Source organism: Dendrobates tinctorius, unplaced genomic scaffold, assembly GCF_039654945.1.
Source record: "Dendrobates tinctorius isolate UK_male_01 unplaced genomic scaffold, ASM3965494v1 ptg000250l, whole genome shotgun sequence".
Classification (NCBI taxonomy): domain Eukaryota; kingdom Metazoa; phylum Chordata; class Amphibia; order Anura; family Dendrobatidae; genus Dendrobates; species Dendrobates tinctorius.
This window is the reverse complement of record NW_027361917.1, coordinates 36,249,199-36,269,436: the sequence shown is the minus strand read 5'-3', so window position 1 is coordinate 36,269,436 and position 20,238 is coordinate 36,249,199. Positions and strand designations below refer to the sequence as shown.

Below are 20,238 nucleotides of genomic sequence, written 5' to 3'. Positions count from 1 at the left end.
AACATATACCGAAGATTCACATGAAAAGGCACCTACGTTCCTTCAAAACCCTGTATTTAATTTCTTTTTCTTTTCTAGCTTTCATCAGCATCTTTATGATGGATCCTGCACAGAAATCACCCATTCTATGCATCAGAGAGACGCAGTCATTAGGCCATTATTTCTCTATGAAAATGCCGTTTCTGTAGGAAGCTGGCTGGTAACCTCATAAATTTGTGATTATTTTTCATGTTGGACACATTTAGAACAAAGGAGGATGCGAGCTGGCGTCTCTGGCTGTGCTGTGTGGGAGCGTCCCCATGGAATGATTAGGTGTGAGCGGTATAGAAACCTCGCAGCGCTGCACAGTGACTCGGAGCAGACCTGGTCACTTGTCACCTGCAGTGTCTGTGGATGCTTGCACCATGCACACTCCTGGCGTTCCACACCGGAAGAGTTAACTGTCTCAATGGCGGCATTTTCTTCTCCTGTAAAGCAAAAGACTAAAAAAAACCAGAGGAGCTGGGACTGTTCCCTGACGGGCAGTAAATTGATGTGAACTGTGTCTTCATTTCCTGCAGGTGCTTTGGGAAAACGGACGCGGTTTCAGGAAAACGACTTGGCTCAACTTGTTCTAGATGTGCGAAGGGAAGGAGATTCCTTCTTACGCAATGGACTAACGCCCGCGCCAACCCCTGTAGAGAACTTGCCTAAGGTATGAAAAAGGAAAATGAGCCGTTGTGCTGGCATCTTGGTTAACCATTTCATCACTGCATCATCTCCCACGTGTTTAACCCTTTCCTTCCATCACCAAAATGTTCACCAGCTGCCGAATGTTGTCTGAGTACAATTTGCTATTTTGTTGTCTGTCTCTGCGGCCCAGTGTTAGATAATAGACATATATTGTTCTCATTTAAACACAGATAATAGAAAAATATATATTTTAATAATAATGAAGATAATATTTCAGTTTTCCTCAAGGATCATCTAAACCGTAAATCACACATTTGTCTGAATCTTCTGAAGAGACTCGTATATAGTTAATTATTTCATATCTAGACGTATGCAGGTTTAAAAAAAAAAAGCCTGGCTTCTCTTTTCTTTGCGTTTTCCTTTAAGTGGTAGAGTGCAAGCGTTGTGAAGACATTTCATTTTCAACAGTTCATGTTTACTGCAGGATGATTCATTTTCTGCCAGATCTCATGACTCAAAATCAGGCCTATCTATCTATCTATCTATCTATCTATCTATCTATCTATCTATCTATCTATCTATCTATCGTCCAAAAGAACGAAGGCAGCACTCCCATAGAAAAAATAAGTGTGATTTATTGGCCCATGTGCGACTTTTCGGTCCAAGATGTGGACCTTTCTCCATCCATCCATCCATCTCTCTATCTAAGATAGATTGCATGATTGCTAATGACACTCTCACGCAACCTTTGCCGCAGCACTGTTATAATAATGTGATTCTAAGTGAACCTTGGTTTCCCATAGTCATACAGAAATTGATCGGCCAATTTTCAATGACTGCTTTCACCTGTGTATCCGATCTTCTGACTGAGGCCGGATTCACACATCCGTGTTTTGCTGTTCTAGCACGGACAGTGATGCATCGACTTACTTACGAGTCTCCTGACCCAAACTTGACAGTGTCATATACGCCTATAAGGCTGTTGAATTTGGGTCAGCGGACACTTGAAAGTGTTAATTTTGCCTAATTATGGGAGGACTTGGGAGCAAATAAGCGCAAATAGGGTCTTATAGTTGTATACGCAACTTTTAGTGACTGATCAGCCGCTGCAGATCCACAATCACCAGACTAGATGCAAATGAGAAGGAAAAATTTGTGAATTATTCCGTGCTGCTGGTTAAATTATGAAATACCCGTATACAAGGAGCTATAGTAATGCAGTTTTTATTATCGATGTGTTTCAAAGTTTAACACACTTCTTCCTCAGGATACAACCACAAAATTTGGCCTAAAGCTAAGTACATTCAACATCTGTGCGCTTAGCCGAATGTATACGCCAAGAAAAGTCTCTGGCATGTGCCTTAATATTCCCATAGGCCCCGTTCAAAGTGTGCTTTTTGCCTCTGTCTAGTCAGTATGTGTCTACAAATGAGAGCCACTGCAAAAAGAAATATGCATGTGTATATGGTTTACTTTGCAATTTATCTCTATAGTTGATAACAGCAAGCAGGGCTGTGCAGTCAGTCGTGGAGTCAGTGTTCATTTTGGTGGAGTCGGTATTTAATGGACCGACTCCTAAAATATGTAATAAATTGAGAACAGCACAATGCAGGATGTGATGTTACTTTTTCATCAGAATTTGGGAAAGTTATAAAATATTCTATAAATGTCTGTTCTGCTCCTATTGTAAGGATCTCAGCTTTTAGTTGAGATGAATCTGTGCTGCACTTTATGTACATGCTCAGTAGTGACCAGTGCTGTGGAGTCAGAGTGGAGATGAATCTGTGCTGTATTTTATGTACATGCTCAGTAGTGACCAGTGCTGTGGAGTCAGAGTGGAGATGAATCTGTGCTGCACTTTATGTACATGCTCAGTAGTGACCAGTGCTGTGGGGTCGGAGTGGAGATGAATCTGTGCTGCACTTTATGTACATGCTCAGTAGTGACCAGTGCTGTGGGGTTAGAGTGGAGATGAATCTGTGCTGCACTTTATGTACATGCTCAGTAGTGACCAGTGCTGTGGAGTCAGAGTGGAGATGAATCTGTGCTGCACTTTATGTACAGCTCAGTAGTGACCAGTGCTGTGGAGTCGGAGTGGAGATGAATCTGTGCTGCACTTTATGTACATGCTCAGTATTGACCAGTGCTGTGGAGTCAGAGTGGAGATGAATCTGTGCTGCTCTTTATGTACATGCTCAGTAGTGAGGCAGTGCTGTGGGGTCGTAGTTGAGATGAATCTGTACTGCACTTTATGTACATGCTCAGTAGTGACCAGTGCTGTGGAGTCAGAGTGGAGATGAATCTGTGCTGCTCTTTATGTACATGCTCAGTAGTGATGCAGTGCTGTGGAGTCGTAGATGAGATGAATCTGTGCTTCACTTTATGTACATGCTCAGTAGTGACCAGTGCTGTGGAGTTGTAGACGAGATGAATCTGTGCTACACTTTATGCACATAATAATAATAATAATAATCTTTATTTTTATATAGCGCTAACATATTCCGCAGCGCTTCACAGTTTGCACACATTTTCATCACTGTCCCCGAAGGGGCTCACAATCTAAATTCCCTATCAGTATGTTTTTGGAGTGTGGGAGGAAACCGGAGTGCCCGGAGGAAACCCACGCAAACACGGGGAGAACATACAAACTCCTTGCAGATGTTGTCCTTGGTAGGATTCGAACCCAGGACCCCAGCGCTGCAAGGCTGCAGCGCTAACCACTGAGCCACCGTGCTGCCCGTGCTCAGTAGTGACCAGTGCTGTGGGGTCAGAGTGGAGATGAATCAGTTCTGCACTTTATGTACATGCTCAGTAGTGAGGCAGTGCTGTGGAGTCGGAGTGGCGATGAATCTGTGCAGCACTTTATATACATGCTCAGTAGTGACCAGTGCTGTGGGGTCGGAGTGGAGATGAATCTGTGCTGCACTTTATGTACATGCTCAGTAGTGACCAGTGCTGTGGAGTCGGAGTGGAGATTAATCTGTCCTGCACTTTATGTACATGCTCCGTAGTGACCAGTGCTGTGGGGTCGGAGTGGCGATGAATCTGTGCAGCACTTTATGTACATGCTCAGTAGTGACCAGTGCTGTGGGGTCGGCGTGGAGATTAATCTGTGCTGCACTTTATGTACATGCTCAGTAGTGACCAGTGCTGTGGGGTTGGAGTGGAGATGAATCTGTGCTGCACTTTATGTACATGCTCAGTAGTGACCAGTGCTGTGGGGTCGTGGATGAGATGAATCTGTGCTTCACTTTATGTACAAGCTCAGTAGTGACCAGTGCTGTGGAGTCGGAGTTGGGATGAATCTGTGCTGCACTTTATGTACATGCTCAGTAGTGACCAGTGCTGTGGAGTCTTAGTGGAGATGAATCTGTACTGCACTTTATGTACATGCTCAGTAGTGACCAGTGCTGTGGAGTCGGAGTGGAGATGAATCTGTGCTGCACTTTATGCACATGCTCAGTAGTGACCAGTGCTGTGGGGTCGGAGTGGAGATGAATCTGTACTGCACTTTATGTACACTCACTGGCCACTTTATTAGGTACACCATGCTAGTAAGGGGTTGGACCCCCTTTTGCCTTCAGAACTGCCTCAATTCTTCGTGGCAGAGATTCAACAAGGTGCTGGAAGCATTCCTCAGAGATTTTGGACCATATTGACATGATGGCATCACACAGTTGGCGCAGATTTGTCGGCTGCACATCCCTGATGCGAATCTCCCGTTCCACCACATCCCAAAGATGCTCTATTGGATTGAGATCTGGTGACTGAGGAGGCCATTTGAGTACAGTAAACTCATTGTCATGTTCAAGAAACCAATCTGAGATGATTCGAGCTTTATGACATGGCGCATTATCCTGCTGAAAGTAGCCATCAGATGTTGGGTACATTGTGGTCATAAAGGGATGGACATGGTCAGCAACAATACTCAGGTAGGCTGTGGCGTTGCAACAATGCTCAATTGGTACCAAGGGGCCCAAAGAGTGCCCAGAAAAAATTCCCCACACCATGACACCACCACCACCAGCCTGAACCGTTGATACAAGGCAGGATGGATCCATGCTTTCATGTTGTTTACGCCAAATTCTGACCCTACCATCCGAATGTCGCAGCAGAAATCGAGACTCATCAGACCAGGCAACGTTTTTCCAATCTTCTACTGTCCAATTTCGATGAGCTTGTGCAAATTGTAGCCTCAGTTTCCTGTTCTTAGCTGAGAGGAGTGGTACCCAGTGTGGTCTTCTGCTGCTGTAGCCCATCTGCCTCAAAGTTCGACGCACTGTGCGTTCAGAGATGCTCTTCTGCCTACCTTGGTTGTAACGGGTGGCAATTTGAGTCACTGTTGCCTTTCTATCAGCTCGAACCAGTCTGCCCATTCTCCTCTGACCTCTGGCATCAACATGGCATTTCCGGCCACAGAACTGCCACTCACTGGATTTTTTTTCTTTTTCGGACCATTCTCTGTAAACCCTAGAGATGGTTGTGCGTGAAAATCCCAGTAGATCAGCAGTTTCTGAAATTCTCAGACCAGCCCTTCTGGCACCAACAATCATGCCACGTTCAAAGGCACTCAAATCACCTTTCTTCCCCATACTGATGCTCGGTTTGAACTGCAGGAGATTGTCTTGACCATGTCTACATGCCTAAATGCACTGAGTTGCCGCCATGTGATTGGCTGATTAGAAATTAAGTCTTAACACACAGTTGGACAGGTGTACCTAATAAAGTGGCCAGTGAGTGTACATGCTCAGTAGTGACCAGTGCTGTGGAGTTGGAGTGGAGATGAATCTGTGCTGCACTTTATGCACATGCTCAGTAGTGACCAGTGCTGTGGGGTCGGAGTGGAGATGAATCTGTACTGCACTTTATGTACATGCTCAGTAGTGACCAGTGCTGTGGGGTCGGAGTGGAGATGAATGTGTACTGCACTTTATGTACATGCTCAGTAGTGACCAGTGCTGTGGGGTCGGAGTGGAGATGAATCTGTGCTGCACTTTATGCACATGCTCAGCAGTGTGGCAGTGCTGTGGAGTCGGAGTGTAGATGAATCTGTGCTGCACTTTATGTACATACTCAGTAGTGACCAGTGCTGTGGGGTCGGAGTGAAGATGAATCTGTGCTGCACTTTATGTACATGCTCAGTAGTGACCAGTGCTGTGGGGTCGGAGTGGAGATGAATCTGTGCTGCACTTTATACACATGCTCAGTAGTGAGCAGTGCTGTGGGGTCGGAGTGGAGATGAATCTGTACTGCACTTTATGTACATGCTCAGTAGTGACCAGTGCTGTGGGGTCGGAGTGGAGATGAATCTGTACTGCACTTTATGTACATGCTCAGTAGTGACCAGTGCTGTGGGGTCGGAGTGGAGATGAATCTGTACTGCACTTTATGTACATGCTCAGTAGTGACCAGTGCTGTGGAGTCGGAGTGGAGATGAATCTGTGCTGCACTTTATGCACATGCTCAGTAGTGACCAGTGCTGTGGGGTCGGAGTGGAGATGAATCTGTGCTGCACTTTATGTACATGCTCAGTAGTGACCAGTGCTGTGGGGTCGGAGTGAAGATGAATCTGTGCTGCACTTTATGTACATGCTCAGTAGTGACCAGTGCTGTGGGGTAATAGCTGAGATGAATCTGTGCTGCACTTTATGTACATGCTCAGTAGTGACCAGTGCTGTGGGGTCGGAGTGGAGATGAATCTGTACTGCACTGTATGTACATGCTCAGTAGTGACCAGTGCTGTGGAGTCGGAGTGGAGATGAATCTGTGCTGCACTTTATGTACATGCTCAGTAGTGACCAGTGCTGTGGAGTCGGAGTGTAGATGAATCTGTGCTGCACTTTATGTACATGCTCAGTAGTGACCAGTGCTGTGGGGTAATAGCTGAGATGAATCTGTGCTGCTCTTTATGTACATGGTCAGTAGTGAGGCAGTCCTGTTGAGTCGGGGGGTCAGGGAAACTGAGGAGTCTAAGGCTGGTTTCACATTTGCGTTTTTTTGCGCTGGAAAAAAACGCATACGTGCGCATGCGTTTTTTCCCCTATATTTAACATGGGTGCGCATACCTGCGCGCTGGTAAGTGCACGTATGCGATTTTCATGCGCTGCGTTTTTTTGGGGTGTGCGTTTGTATTTTCCAGACGCAGCATGTTGCATTTTTTGGCCCTGCAAAAAAGCGCATGCGCACGTATGCGCACGTTTTGCGCTAAAAATGGCCATTATAGCCTATGGATGCGCATACATGCGCACTGGCATGCTCATGTATGCGTTTTTTTGCACATGCGTTTTTTTTTGTTAACCATGGAATTTAGGGGTTTGGGTTAGAGTTAGGGTTAGTTAAGGGGGTTTAGGGTTAGGGTTAGGGTCAGGGTCAGGGTTGGGGTTAGGGTCAGGGTTAGGGTTAAGTATGGTTTGGTTAAGGGTTAGGGTCAGGGTTAGGGTTAAGTATGGTTTGGTTAAGGGTTAGGGTCAGGGTTAGGGTTAGGGTCAGGGTTAGGGTTAAGTATGGTTTGGTTAAGGGTTAGGGTCAGGGTTAGGGTTAAGTATGGTTTGGTTAAGGGTTAGGGTCAGGGTTAGGGTTAGGGTCAGGGTTAGGGTCAGGGTTAGGGTTAGGGTCAGGGTTAAGGTCAGGGTTAGGGTTAGTTTGGGTTTAGGGTTTGGGTTAGGGTTAAGTATGGTTTGGTTAAGGGTTAGGGTCAGGGTTAGGGTTAGGGTCAGGGTTAAGGTCAGGGTTAGGGTTAGTTAGGGTTTAGGGTTAGTTAGGGTTTGGGTTAGGGTTAAGTATGGTTTGGTTAAGGGTTAGGGTCAGGGTTAGGGTTAGGGTTAGGGTCAGGGTTAAGGTCACGGTTAGGGTTAGTTAGGGTTTAGGGTTTGGGTTAGGGTTAAGTATGGTTTGGTTAAGGGTTAGGGTCAGGGTTAGGGTTAGGGTTAGGGTCAGGGTTAGTAAAGTCATGGTTTGGGTTAGTGTGAGGGGCCACCTAATGTTGGAAAAAAACGCAAACGCGGTAAAAACGCACTAAAAACGCATACAAACGCATAAAAACGCTGCGTTTTTTTCATGCATGCTCATAAAAATGCTTGAAAAAAACGCAGCAGTTGTATGCTTTTGTATGCGTTTTTTCAATGCGTTTTTTTGCGGGAAAAACGCGCTGCAAAAAAAAGCAAGTGTGAAACTAGCCTAAGTCGGAACTTTGGCTTACCGACTTCACAGCCCTGGAAGCATGGATGACTAATTGGCTTAAACACTCTACAGTGGCTCCAAGTACAGTGCGCACTTATCCTTAAAGGGGTTGTCCACTGGATAATTTATAACTTGTTGATTAGTAGGGGTCCAACTGCTGAGACCTGCACCAATCAAAAGAATGGACAACTTCTATTATCTCCGTTAGAATGGAGCGGCAGTGCTAATGTGCAACCTGTGCCGTGTTTATTTTCTGTGTGGTTGCTCACAATGGCGCTTGGCTTTTTCCAGGAGGCCCATAGAGAGCGAATGTATGTATTAAAGATATGAAGATGCCACTGTCACTGGAGAGATAAACTACATAGAATGGGCATAGTACTACTAATAGGAGAAGTGGTCACCTCTGTTTTTACTGGTGCTATCGATTATTAGGATGACTGCTAAAGCCTGTTTCAGTTAATGGATTTACCTGGGTAGCAGAATGGTTTAAAGGTGGTTCAGGATCCAGTGAGTGCGCCGTTATTATGCTGCTTTCCTTGGATCATTGAATCCAGCCTAAAGTTTCCTTAAGGCAATTTTGTTTTTTGATTATTAAATGTAAAGATTAAAGCTGATCAAAGCCTTGTGTTTTCTCCAATAATCATTTGGCTTACTTTGATCCAAAAGTTAGTAATAATAATGGGAGACTTCCACTGCAGGGGGAAAGTAGTATTAGGCTACTTTCACACATCAGGTTTTCGGCGTCAGGCGCGATCCGGCGTCGTGCCGGAACGCCGGATCCGGCAAATGTTTCGTAAAACTGGATGTGACGGATCCGGTTTTCTGCCGGATCCGTCTTTTTCTTGACAGACAAAACCGGATCCGTCTCATCCGGTTCATCCGTTTTTCTATCCGTTTTTCGACGGATTACGCCGGATCCGGTTTTTAAAATTGACCCTTGTGGCCTTCCGAACGGGATTGGCTACTGGAAAACTATATATAGCATGTTCCTACAGCCCTTCTTTGACAGGTTGTAGAGGAGAAAGTGCAGGTTGGAGAGAAGAGCAAGTTACTGGCGAAGATGGATGTTGTCATTGGAAATATTTTGAAGAATTTGGCGGATTTTACAGCGGAGGCGAATCGTTTGAGGGTGATTGTTCTGGAGAAGGAGAGAGCGAGACAGCAGCGCATCAGGCATCGTAGACGACGTTTGTGATTCCACCCCATCACAGCCAAGAGAATGACGCGTGGGGTCTATTCTACACTATGCATGGACCTTCGACGAAACCCGGATAAATTTTTTGGATATGTTAGGATGAAAATGGAGAATTTTGATTACTTGGTGGAGCGCATTGCACACCTCATAAGAAAAGCGGACACCTATTGCCGCTTCTCTGTTTCACCCGCAGAGCGTCTGATGGTGACTTTAAGGTAAGCCACATTTATTGGATATGCTCGCATCAGAGCACACTTTCACTGCAATCTTGTTGGTGGTAGTTTGCATCTCCAAGTGTTATAGGTCAGTTTTGGTATGTAATGCTGTGATTTAAAACTAATTTATTGTTTTTTAATTCCCCACAGATTTCTTGCAACTGGAGAATCCCTTTCGTCACTGCATTTCCAGTACAGACTCGGGATTTCCACCATATCTGGAATTGTGAAGTACACATGCCGTGCACTGTGGGACTCCTTAGCTGAAGAGTTTTTACCAGAGCCCACAACAGAGAGGTGGATTGAAATTGCTGACAAGTTTCAACAGATATGTCAGTTTCCAAACTGCTTGGGCGCTGTGGACGGGAAACATATCCGCATTGTAAAGCCAGCTGGATCGGGATCGGAATATTTCAATTACAAGAAATATTTTTCAATTGTCCTCATGGCCATCGCTGACGCGGAATACAAATTTATTGCGGTTGATATTGGGGCCTATGGCCGCTCCAATGACTCTCAAGTTTTCAAACTGTCTGCCATGGGGCGTAAACTGTATGGAAACACCTTCCAGTTCCCACCACCTAGACCGCTGCCGCAAACATCTGGTCCACCTATGCCATTTGTCTGTGTAGGGGATGAAGCCTTCCAGCTGTCAGAACACCTTTTGAAACCGTACTCTAGCAGAGGATTGACAAGACCAAAACGCATTTTTAATTACCGCCTCACAAGAGCAAGAAGAATGGTTGAATGTACCTTTGGTATTCTGACAGCCAAATGGCGGGTCCTATTGACTGCGATCAACCTCAAGACAGAAACTGTGGACGAGGTGATCAAAGCGTGCGTGGTACTCCACAATTTTGTTATCTGCAAGGAACCCATTTCCATTGAGGACACCTCTGAAGAAACCACCTTGCAAGATTACCATGACATTACCACTAGAAGTTCTGTGACGGTTTCAGTAATGAGGGACAATTTTGCACTATACTTTATGTCACCTCAAGGCAGAGTACACTGGCAGGATGACAGAGTGTGAAAGATTTGTGCCCAACCAAACTTGTGTACCTTCTGTACCAACAGTATATACCTTTGCCAACCAAAGTTGGCTATCTTGTCATGGTCTCTATTTTTAGCTTTAGGCCACAGGTGTGTACCTGGTTGTGTTTTATGCAAAGTATTTCACCTTTTAACAAAAGTTGTGTACATTGTTAGGAAATCACCAACAATAAACACAACTTTTTAGGTGAAATACTTTGCTTCAAACACAACCAGGAACACAACTGTGGCAAAAAGCTAAAATTTACCCACAGTTATATACCTAGTTTTGAATACCATTTCACCTTTTAAATACCCTGTATTTAACCTTTTTCGCCGCAGAAACAAATGACAGACAACCAGTGTAAAATAATTTAACTTTTATTGAAAAATGTTTTTTTTAGTAAACTTTTTTAAAATTTTAATAAACTTGTTTAATAAAACTTTGAAACTATAAAACTGGTCATTTTTATTTAAATACACACATTATAAATCTGTGTAGTGTGTGGTGGAAATACTGCTGTAGGGGCTGCGGGACACTTCGACACTGGGAGTGTGGAGAGAGGACTGGGATCGTGGTGGGGAAGGAACAGTTAGAGGTGAAGGTGTGGAAAAAACTACAGAATGGGTGGACATGTGGGAAGCAGAAGAGGTGGTGGGTGGTGGAGTGGAGGGTTGGGCAGGGACTGTAGGAGCAGATGATGTTGATGGCAAGTTGTATGGGGAAGGAGTTTGGTACGGGGCAGGTTGCTGGAAGTGGGGAGATGTCTGGTACGGGGCAGGTTGCTGGAAGTGGGGAGATGTCTGGTACGGGGCAGGTTGCTGGAAGTGGGGAGATGTCTGGTACTGGTGAGGTTGCTGGTACTGGGGAGTTTGCAGGTACTGGGGAGGTTGCTGGTACTGGGGAGGTTGCTGGTACTGGGGAGGTTGCTGGTGCTGGGGAGGTTGCTGGTGCTGGGGAGGTTGCTGGTGCTGGGGAGGTGGATGGTGCTGGGGAGGTGGATGGTGCTGGGGAGGTGGATGGTATGTAATAGGAGGGGGAGGATGGAAAGTGGCTGGAGGGGGTGTAGATGTAATAGGAGGGGGAGGAGGGAAAGTGGCTGGAGGGGGTGTAGATGTAATAGGAGGGGGAGGATGGAAAGTGGCTGGAGGGGGTGCAGGTGGAGGAACTACTGTGGTGGGAGGAGGAGGTTGGGAGGTAACTTGCTGGAGAGCAGCGTGGCATGAATGCATTACATGCATCTGCTGGGCAGGAGAGAGTGTTTCCATGCGCTCCACAACAGACCTGAAAAAGGTGTGGTTTGGCGAAGATCTTGCTTCTGAATGCATGGTTTGCAGAAGTGTCTTCACCTCCAGAATGCTGGAGTTGATCTGCTGATAGCCTGCGGAGATTTGCTCTGACAAGACTTTTAGACAGTTCTGGAAAGATGCATTCAGATGCAAGAACTCTGGCGCATAAGTCTTTTCCTGACCCCTCTGCCGCTGCCGCCCAGTACCCGCAGGTGTACTAGAGGTGGCAGGGGCAGAAGGGTGGGGTAAAGGGAAAGCGATCTCCTCACCAGCAGCTTCATGTAATGTAGGCGGCCACGATGCTCCTGTGCTGGTGGATGGGACAGATGGGTCGAATGTGTGGTAAGGCTGGGAAGGTGCAGATGTACCGGGGCGGTCGAAGTGTCCCTCGGTGCCGGTCTCCTCATGGATCGCCTCAGAAGGGTCCAATCGTGCAGGCTCCCGAGTGCTGCTCACCGTGCTGTGGAATAAAGAGAAAAAAAAACAATTAAAATACTGACATGGTATGGCCCTGGCTGAAAAAAAAATTTACATCTAACATTTTTTTTTCACATGTGGTGTGTAATATTTACCTTCTGGTGACCATTGTTTCCCGGAGGAACGACAGGGCTTCTGCGTACTTGTACTTGCTCCTGCGTCCTCCAGATCCACTCGGGGCCCGCATCTCTTTATTGAACTCCTTCTTGAAACGATCCCTCACAGACCGCCACCGATTCACAATTCTGTTCCCTGAAACGAGAAAGGAGTGGTTAGTATACAACATCAGTGTTTCCCAAACTCCAGTCCTCATGGTCCCCAGGGGTCATGTTTTCAGGATTTCCATAGTAAATAGAAATCCTGAACACATGATCCGTGGGGACCACGAGGACTGGAGTTCGGGAAACACTGGTTTACATCAAGCAACCGGTACTGTATATACTTACGCTCTGTAATCTGGGCCCGAACATCGAGGTCCTCCCAGCGGCCCACAAGGAGCGAACAGATTTCCTCCCAGAGTCGTCGGGTAACGATAAGGTCAGCGTGGCGGCGGTCAGCCATATTCCAGAGCGGCTCCCTTTCTCGGACGAGATCGATGAGGTGGTCCACATCGAGTCCTCCATCCTCACCGTCAGAGTCGGGAGCACGCTGTGAAGGCTGTTAAAGAAAAAGACAAAAATAACATAATTAGCCTCCACATAAGAAATGAAATAAAAAGTGCAAAAAAACAAAGCAAAAATATTTATACTTACACGCTGGTGACCGCCGCGTTGCTGTCGCCGACGACCCTGGGAGGCACTGCGAGGACCTCTTGGCCGAGCACCAGATTGGGAAGACTAGAGAAGAAAACAAAAAATGTTATGTCTTTGGATGTAGGCATTTGTTTGCTGTGTGTGGTCTGCAGAACATTGTTTTCTATGTGTTGTGTGTAGTGTGATGTTGTGTTTCTGCGTTTGATGCAAAAAACTTACCAATTGTGAGCCCACTCCAGGTGTCTGTCCACCCCTTCCTTCTTCTTCTGGGAGCTCCTCTTCATCTTGTGAATCCTGTTTTGAAATAAAAGGCAATGAATAGACATATATTACAGAGAAGATGGATTTTGGAAATAAAAACTTACCATCAAACGCTGACGATGCGAGGGAGGGCTCCCAGAAGATGATGTGCTGTCTTCCTGGTGGCCACACTCCATGCCTGTGGGTGGTGTTCCAGCTGCTGCCATTGCTGCTGCTGCTGCTGCATCTATTGGGCGGCTGTTGAATAAAGAGAAACAAAGGGCCAATGAATATCTTGATATTCAATAGCCCTAGTTTGGAGGAATGGGGGATTTGATAATTACCGTCTCTCATCTGCTGCTGGCCTCCCCTCCTCAGCATGTTCCATTTGCTGCTCCATTTGGGGTGGTGGTGGTGCTGATGGTGCTGCAGTGGTCTCCTGCCTTCTCCTGCTTCGCTTGGTTGCTTTCTTGGGTGGCATGTTGGGTGTGGCTGTGGGTCCCACTGTCTTGCTTTTATATATGTCTTGTGGGCAGAGCTACTGAGCATGGTCAGACCAAAAAACCCGATCCGGCCGCCGGATCCGGCTTTCGCCGGAATCCGGCGCATTGCGGCGCTCATAGGCTTTCATTGTGTGAAAAAGCAATGAAACATTGCCGGATCCGGCGAAAACCGGATGAAACGCATGGCCATCCGGCGCGATCCGGCACAAATGCAAGTCAATGGGGGGGAAACCGGATCCGGCATTGCATTTCGCCGGATCCGGTTTCTGTCAAAAGCGCCGGATCGCGCCTGACGGCGAAAACCTGATGTGTGAAAGAGGCCTTACATGGTGGTCTTGCTTTTCCATTAGACAGCCTTGTTTGCCAGAACAAGTGTCCTTCTGTGGGTCTCACACTGTGGCTCATACAGTGTTGTTAGAGGATTCTTAGAATTGAGTTCCTTTTTTTTTTAGTTTTACCACTTGACAAAGCCTTTTGAACCGCTCCACTGCTCATTGTAGAATAATAAAGTACATGACTCTGCTGGACCTATGATCAGAGGAACATCGCCAGTTCCAGGAGCAAGTATGCCATTTGTTTTATTTTATGACGGATAGTGGAGCTGTTGAGAAGGGTTGTCCAGCACTGTGCTATCTTTTTATTATTCACATTTTGTTTCAGAAACTGAACACGTCTTTTATATAATATTCATAAAAACGCCATAAATCTCCTAAAACATTCTTTGTCTGTAGGCAAGAATGACTTGCCAGATGAGGCCCTTTCAGACAATGCTGTATCTGTATTTTCTGTCTATATTCTAGTTTTATGAACTGGGCAGACAAAGCTTTATCAAGTTTATCTGTAACCAGACTAAATCCCTGTAAGAATTGTTGTGTGATGTTACAAGATCTTCACATTTATGGTTTCAATTATGACTTTTTCCCTGACAGAACCAAGAGTTACAGGATGACACGGTTCTTAATAAAATCAAGCTAGCAGATCCCGATCAATTCCAGATGCCTGATCTGTGTGCAGAAGAGCTGGCTCTTATTCTGGGGGTTTGGTAAGTGGTAAATGACTCTCTTTCATTTTCTTATATAAATGAATAATATTGCACACCATTAACTAAAGTGCTTACAATGAATAACGTCTGTAAATACTAAAACGAACCCATATTACACTTTGTATCTTGGTTCAATTTTGGGTATGAATTAAAAAAACCAAGGTGATTATAGAACTTGCAATTATGTACCAACCCCCTCTATAGGATATACTGCTGCTCGTGACTATTATAACCGCAAAGAGTACATTGAGCCTTAGTGTTTTAGTAAACTTTGGTTACTTTTCTGCTTTTAGTGCTTACTTTAGCAATAATATATCGTTGTTCTTGTAGTCCTCCTCTTAATGTCCCATGTAGATACAATGGATTTGTAGCGGATTTTTGTTACGAATTCTGCACTGATTAGTTATGGCAAATTACAATACTATACAAGACGTGTGAAAAGGGTTATCAATAGTTTATCCACAAATAGCAGAAAAAAAAGTGTCATTTGCCATGGATTTTTGCTGCTTATCTTATGTCTTCAGTTGAAATCTACAGTAGAATCTGCCCATAATACTTGATGTTGTTTGGCATTGCAGCGAGGTCAGAAACCAGCCTTGCTAGCAGAAGTATTCTGGCAACATGTATTTAAAGGACCTTAAGGGGCATTCCAGCCATGACTCATATCAAGCGTGGTACTTCCGTAGTTTGTGGGTCTTGCCAGGGCAGGCACTCTGCAACATCTAAATCTCATGCATCAGGCGTTCTTCCCATGAATAAAACTTTTATTATACATCGGTCACCCCACCGTTGAGACCGCCACTAATTTTGTGGTTTGGGTTAGTTAACGCATGTGAATGGTCACTGGATGAGTAGTACACAATAGTCATATTAGGAAGTCCCTACAGGAGGAGGCAAAAAGTCTGCATTTTATGTCTTCCTGCAAAGTATTAAGAGCTTAGGCTAGGTTCGTATTGCGTTATGGCTGTCCGTTTAACGGATGTCTTAAACAGACTGCGCTAACACTACTCTTTTGATCGCGTTTGTGCGATCACGTTAGCGCAGCTGCTCCATCTGCATGAACCGTGACGGACCATCAAACGCTGTAGACTGCCTCCGAGGGTCTGTCGCAGCCTAACGGCACTTCGCTAACACATGCGATGCGCTAGGTTATGGCATTCTATGGGTGCTTTAACGGATGTGTTACATCACGTTAATGCTACTTTGTAACGCATCCATTAAACGAACTGCAATAACGCAATGTGAACTTGCCCTTATTAGTCAGGAGCTAAAGCAGGCTTGGAGAAATGTTACTGAGACGCAGGTTACAAAAGCGTCTTCCGTAAGTAGTCAAAGCAGTGGTTTGCATGCACAACAGAAGTGTCTTGTCCACCTCTTCACTGCAGATTTTACAACAGTGTTTTTCATATGCAGTGGCCCCTTCTGTGCCCCCCCCCACACTGCTTCCACAATTGGCCCTTTGCTTGAAGGAAATTGCATATGGACAGGTTACAGTATATCCTCCTGTAGCATGTAAATTTGGAGCCCTGGGTAATTCTGGATAACTTTAATGTTGAAGCCATAGCAGCCATCATCTGACAAACCCTGTGTACTTGCTAGTGTGGATTTACGTGGGGAATGATGGACACTTGGTGCTGTTAGTGTTAGCTCCACTCCATGCATTGTAATGTAGGGGGAGGTACCCTCCTCCCGAATGCCATAGAGTTGCTGTTGCCAGACCAAGTTTTCTAGTTGCCATAGTAAAGTGGTGAGAGCCCATAAACAACAACACATATCTGTAATGGGAATGTAATAACACTGCGGCATGTTTGTATGAAATTCAGTGTTGCAGGAAGTAATCAGGCTAAATAGCACAATCCAGTCTAACTACATCACTTCAATGACAGAGAAAACCAACTGACCAAAGTAAAGGGTCATTTCCAATAATTTATTTTAAGAGATTGTTTCTGATAGGTTTAGAATTTTACCTTTTAATTTCGTTCCAAACTTGTTGCACATCTTTGAGTTCATAAGTTATGTTATGTAAAGTACTGTGGAAAAAAAATGCCTCCGGTGTGGAAATAGTGCTGCAATGTAAGAATTCTTTAAAAATAGATCTGTTAGTAGATTATTTGTATCTGTTCACAAAATGCAAAGGGAATGAATGAAAGAGAAATCTAAATCAAATCAGTATTTGGTGTGCACACGTTTTGGCTTCTAAATAGTATCAAAGTATCAATTCCTTTTAGGTACACCTGCACATAATTTTTTAAGGAACTCATCAGGGATGTTGTTCCAAATATCTTGGAGAACTAACCACTAGTGATAAGCACAAGTGCCTTTAACTTGAGTATGCATACACAAGCACCATTGGCAAACTCGAGCAACGAGCACTTGCGCAGTGGTCAGTCAAAGAAATTTAATGCGGCAGATGAAATACAGCCATGCTTACTTCCCATCAAGATTGGAAAATGTCTAGCAGTGCTATCAGATCAGAAATGGGAGAAACCAGCAGGCACCAGCAACATCCACTTACTGTTTGGAGAAGACTGGACAGAAGTGGTCTTCACTGAAGAATTGCAGCCAAAAACCATACCTTTGACATGGAAACACTGCCAAGTGTCTGATCTACGCACAAAAACATAGAGATGGTAGTGCAGAAAAATGCAGATATTGATTAGTCAAAAATATGATATATATATATACTATAACTGAAAGCAGTTTGTTTTACCAAGGGCTGGAGAGCTGTACAATAATGAGGGTCTGCAGGCAAAAGTGAAGCATGGTGGAAGTTCCTTGTAAGTTTGGGGATGCATTTCTGCAAAAACATTTGGGATTTGCTCAGGATTAATGGTGTCCTCATTGCTGAGAAATACAGGCTGATATTTATCCATCATACAATACTATCAGGGATGCATCTGGTTGGCTCCAAATGTATTCTGTAGCAAGACAACAACACCAGGTCAAAGGGTGTTCACTAGTGATGATGAGCGAACGTGCTTGCGTAAGATGTTATCCGAGCATGCTCTTGTGCTAACAGAGTGTCTTCAGCGTGCTTGAATAATAGGTTCCTTTCCCCACGGCTGCATGTCTCATGACTGTTAGACTGCCGCGACACCTGCAGGGATTGCTTGTCTGTTAGGTAATCCCTGCATGTCTTGCGGCTGTTGACCTGCTGCGAGACATGCAGCCACGGGGACACAAACATATATTTTGAGAACGCTGAAGACACTCTGTTAGCACACAAGCATGCTCGGGGTAAGACCTTATCCAAGCACATTCGCTCATCGCTAGTGTTCACACTATATGTTGATGTGATTTAAATTTCTCTTTTGTTCATTCACTTTGCATTTTGTTAATTATTCAAAATAAATTGTTAACGTTTCTGTATTTGAAAGCATTCTTGATGTGCAGAATTTTTTCCACAATTGCCTAAAACTTGCACAGTTCTGTGTGACCCATGATACTTGGATAGTGATGTCCCGCCAACAAAGATCTTTTGAAGGTAAGGCTTCAGCATCCCACAGTTAACTTCCTTGCATCCCATGTAGCATCGCCTGATGTCAATCCTATGCTCGGAAGAAGTGCTTTAGTCTTTGTATACAGAGTTTTACCTTTAAAAATAAAATGGAAAATGATTTTGAGTGATCAGTTTTAATCTACCATGCTGAAAGAAAAATTGAAAGCATACTTATCGTCGAAATTCGACCTCCACTCCGAAGGTGCCTCTCTTATGGTCCTCACCAGACCGTAAGCAATGGGGTCCCAACCAGCAATGACCTTATCGTTGCAACCACTAATGGGATACATAGTCAGTTGGCTGGTGGTCAGGACATAAAAAAATATTTAACCATTTTAGTTAGTACAATCTAAAACCGAAAATGTATGCATTAAAATGTACCTTCTCTTTGACCAGCTGAAAACCTCTTCAATCATTTATGACTATGAAGTGTTAAGTGAAAGCAAAACAGCCTGGGCCAGACATGCTTTTTCTTTTTAAAGTTCCCTTTGATAAGAAGATTTCCATGTGTTCACTCAGATGGAGTAATCTGTGGCTTGGCAGCTTTCTAGGTGTGGATTGGATGCTTTTGCCTCAGGTTACATAACCCTTCCATCTCCGCAGTAATGACATGGCAAAGTATTTCCCTACTAGAGAGATCTGTTAATCATTCATCCTAGTAAGATCTAGGGTCAGAGTTTTTCTTGTTTCATATTTCAGCTGTGACATAGTGAAAATCTAAAAATTGGATGCTAAAAAAATCGTATAAGCATATGCAGTCATATATAAGAAGTATACTTTTCTTTTCCCTTTTTTTATTTGCTATACAATAATATGAAGAGCTTCTTGCTGTTTCCAGATGTTCCCAGTCATTGCATATTGTGACCGTGAATGACTCCTGATCTTCAGGCCCCCATCCAGGTGTCTCCTGTTCACATAGTGTAAGAAATGTCTACTATTACAATTAGTAAAAATCATTCAAAAAGGTTTCAAATTAATACAGGGAAGAATTTATCAAACATTCATGACGCAAGAAATAATTTCATAGAATCATAGAATGGTAGAGTTGGAAGGGACCTCCTGGGCCATCTGGTCCAACACCTTGCTCAAAGCAGGATTCGCTAAATCATCCCAGTCAGATGTCTGTCCAGCCTCTGTTTGAAGACTTCCATTGAAGGAGAACTCACCACTTCTCGTGGCAGCCTGTTCCACTCATTGCTCACCCTCACTGTCAAAAAGTTTTTTCTAATAACTAATCTCTGTCTTCTCCCATTCAGTTTCATCCCATTGCTTCTAGTCTTTCCTTGTGCAAATAAAAATAAAGATGATCCTTCTACAATGTGACAGCCCTTTAGATATTTGTAGACAGCTATTAATTTTGTTAGTACTAAGCTAGTACTGCTGCTAGCAGCCATGATTTTGTTTTCCAAACGTTTCATTGGAGTTTTAATAAATGGGGAAGAAGGTGTAGGGGAGGGAAGGAAAGATGAAAAGGAAAAGAAGGAAAAGAGGAAGGACAACAGTGTCCAAATGTAAAGAATACATAAAATGTAACATGTTAATGCAGAAGCATATTATACAAAGAACTATTACAAAGGTAAGTACTTAAGCGTATAATATATTAAATTTGTTCCAAGCCAAAGACCTAACCCCAAAGGGGCCTAGGCAGGCGCACTCTGGTTGAAGACCTTAAGAGAACAGCTCCAGCCATCTAGACCATTTCCTAGCATGTTTGGCAAATTGATCTTGCATATGTGCAAATTTCAGTTCAAAGGAATGATGAAGGCTAATTTTGTCTATAATATCGTTAATTTGTGCATAATCAACAGCCTGTTAGTAGGGTCAATTTTGTCATCGTCTAGAGAAAGAAGGGCCAGACAAGGAGACAAAATAAGTCGCGTTCCTAAGATAAAATCGATAAGATTTGAAACCTTTCTCCAAAAGGGAACAATTTTGGGACATTGACAAAATATATGCAAAATATTTCCTGGCCTTCCACAACCCCTCCAACAGAGCAGAGAATTGTCAGGGTTGATTTTATGGAGTCTTAGGCCACGGTCACACAACCAGTGTTTAGTCAGTATTTTACCTCAGTATTTGTAAGCCAAAACCAGGAGTGGAACAATCAGAGGAAAAGTATAATAGAAACCCGTCACCACTTCT

At 44.3% G+C, this 20,238-nt stretch overlaps 1 protein-coding gene across 2 annotated transcripts in view; it reads left to right on the top strand.

The window, feature by feature from the left end:
- Nucleotides 1–20,238, top strand: part of TTC27 (tetratricopeptide repeat domain 27) — a 635,517-nt gene that overhangs the window by 215,320 nt on the left and 399,959 nt on the right. For both annotated transcript variants that reach the window (XM_073557610.1, XM_073557609.1), the window contains 2 exons: nucleotides 561–694; nucleotides 14,485–14,597. In XM_073557610.1, coding sequence (XP_073413711.1) covers nucleotides 561–694; nucleotides 14,485–14,597 — 247 coding nt within the window. The remainder of the gene's footprint in view (nucleotides 1–560; nucleotides 695–14,484; nucleotides 14,598–20,238) is intronic.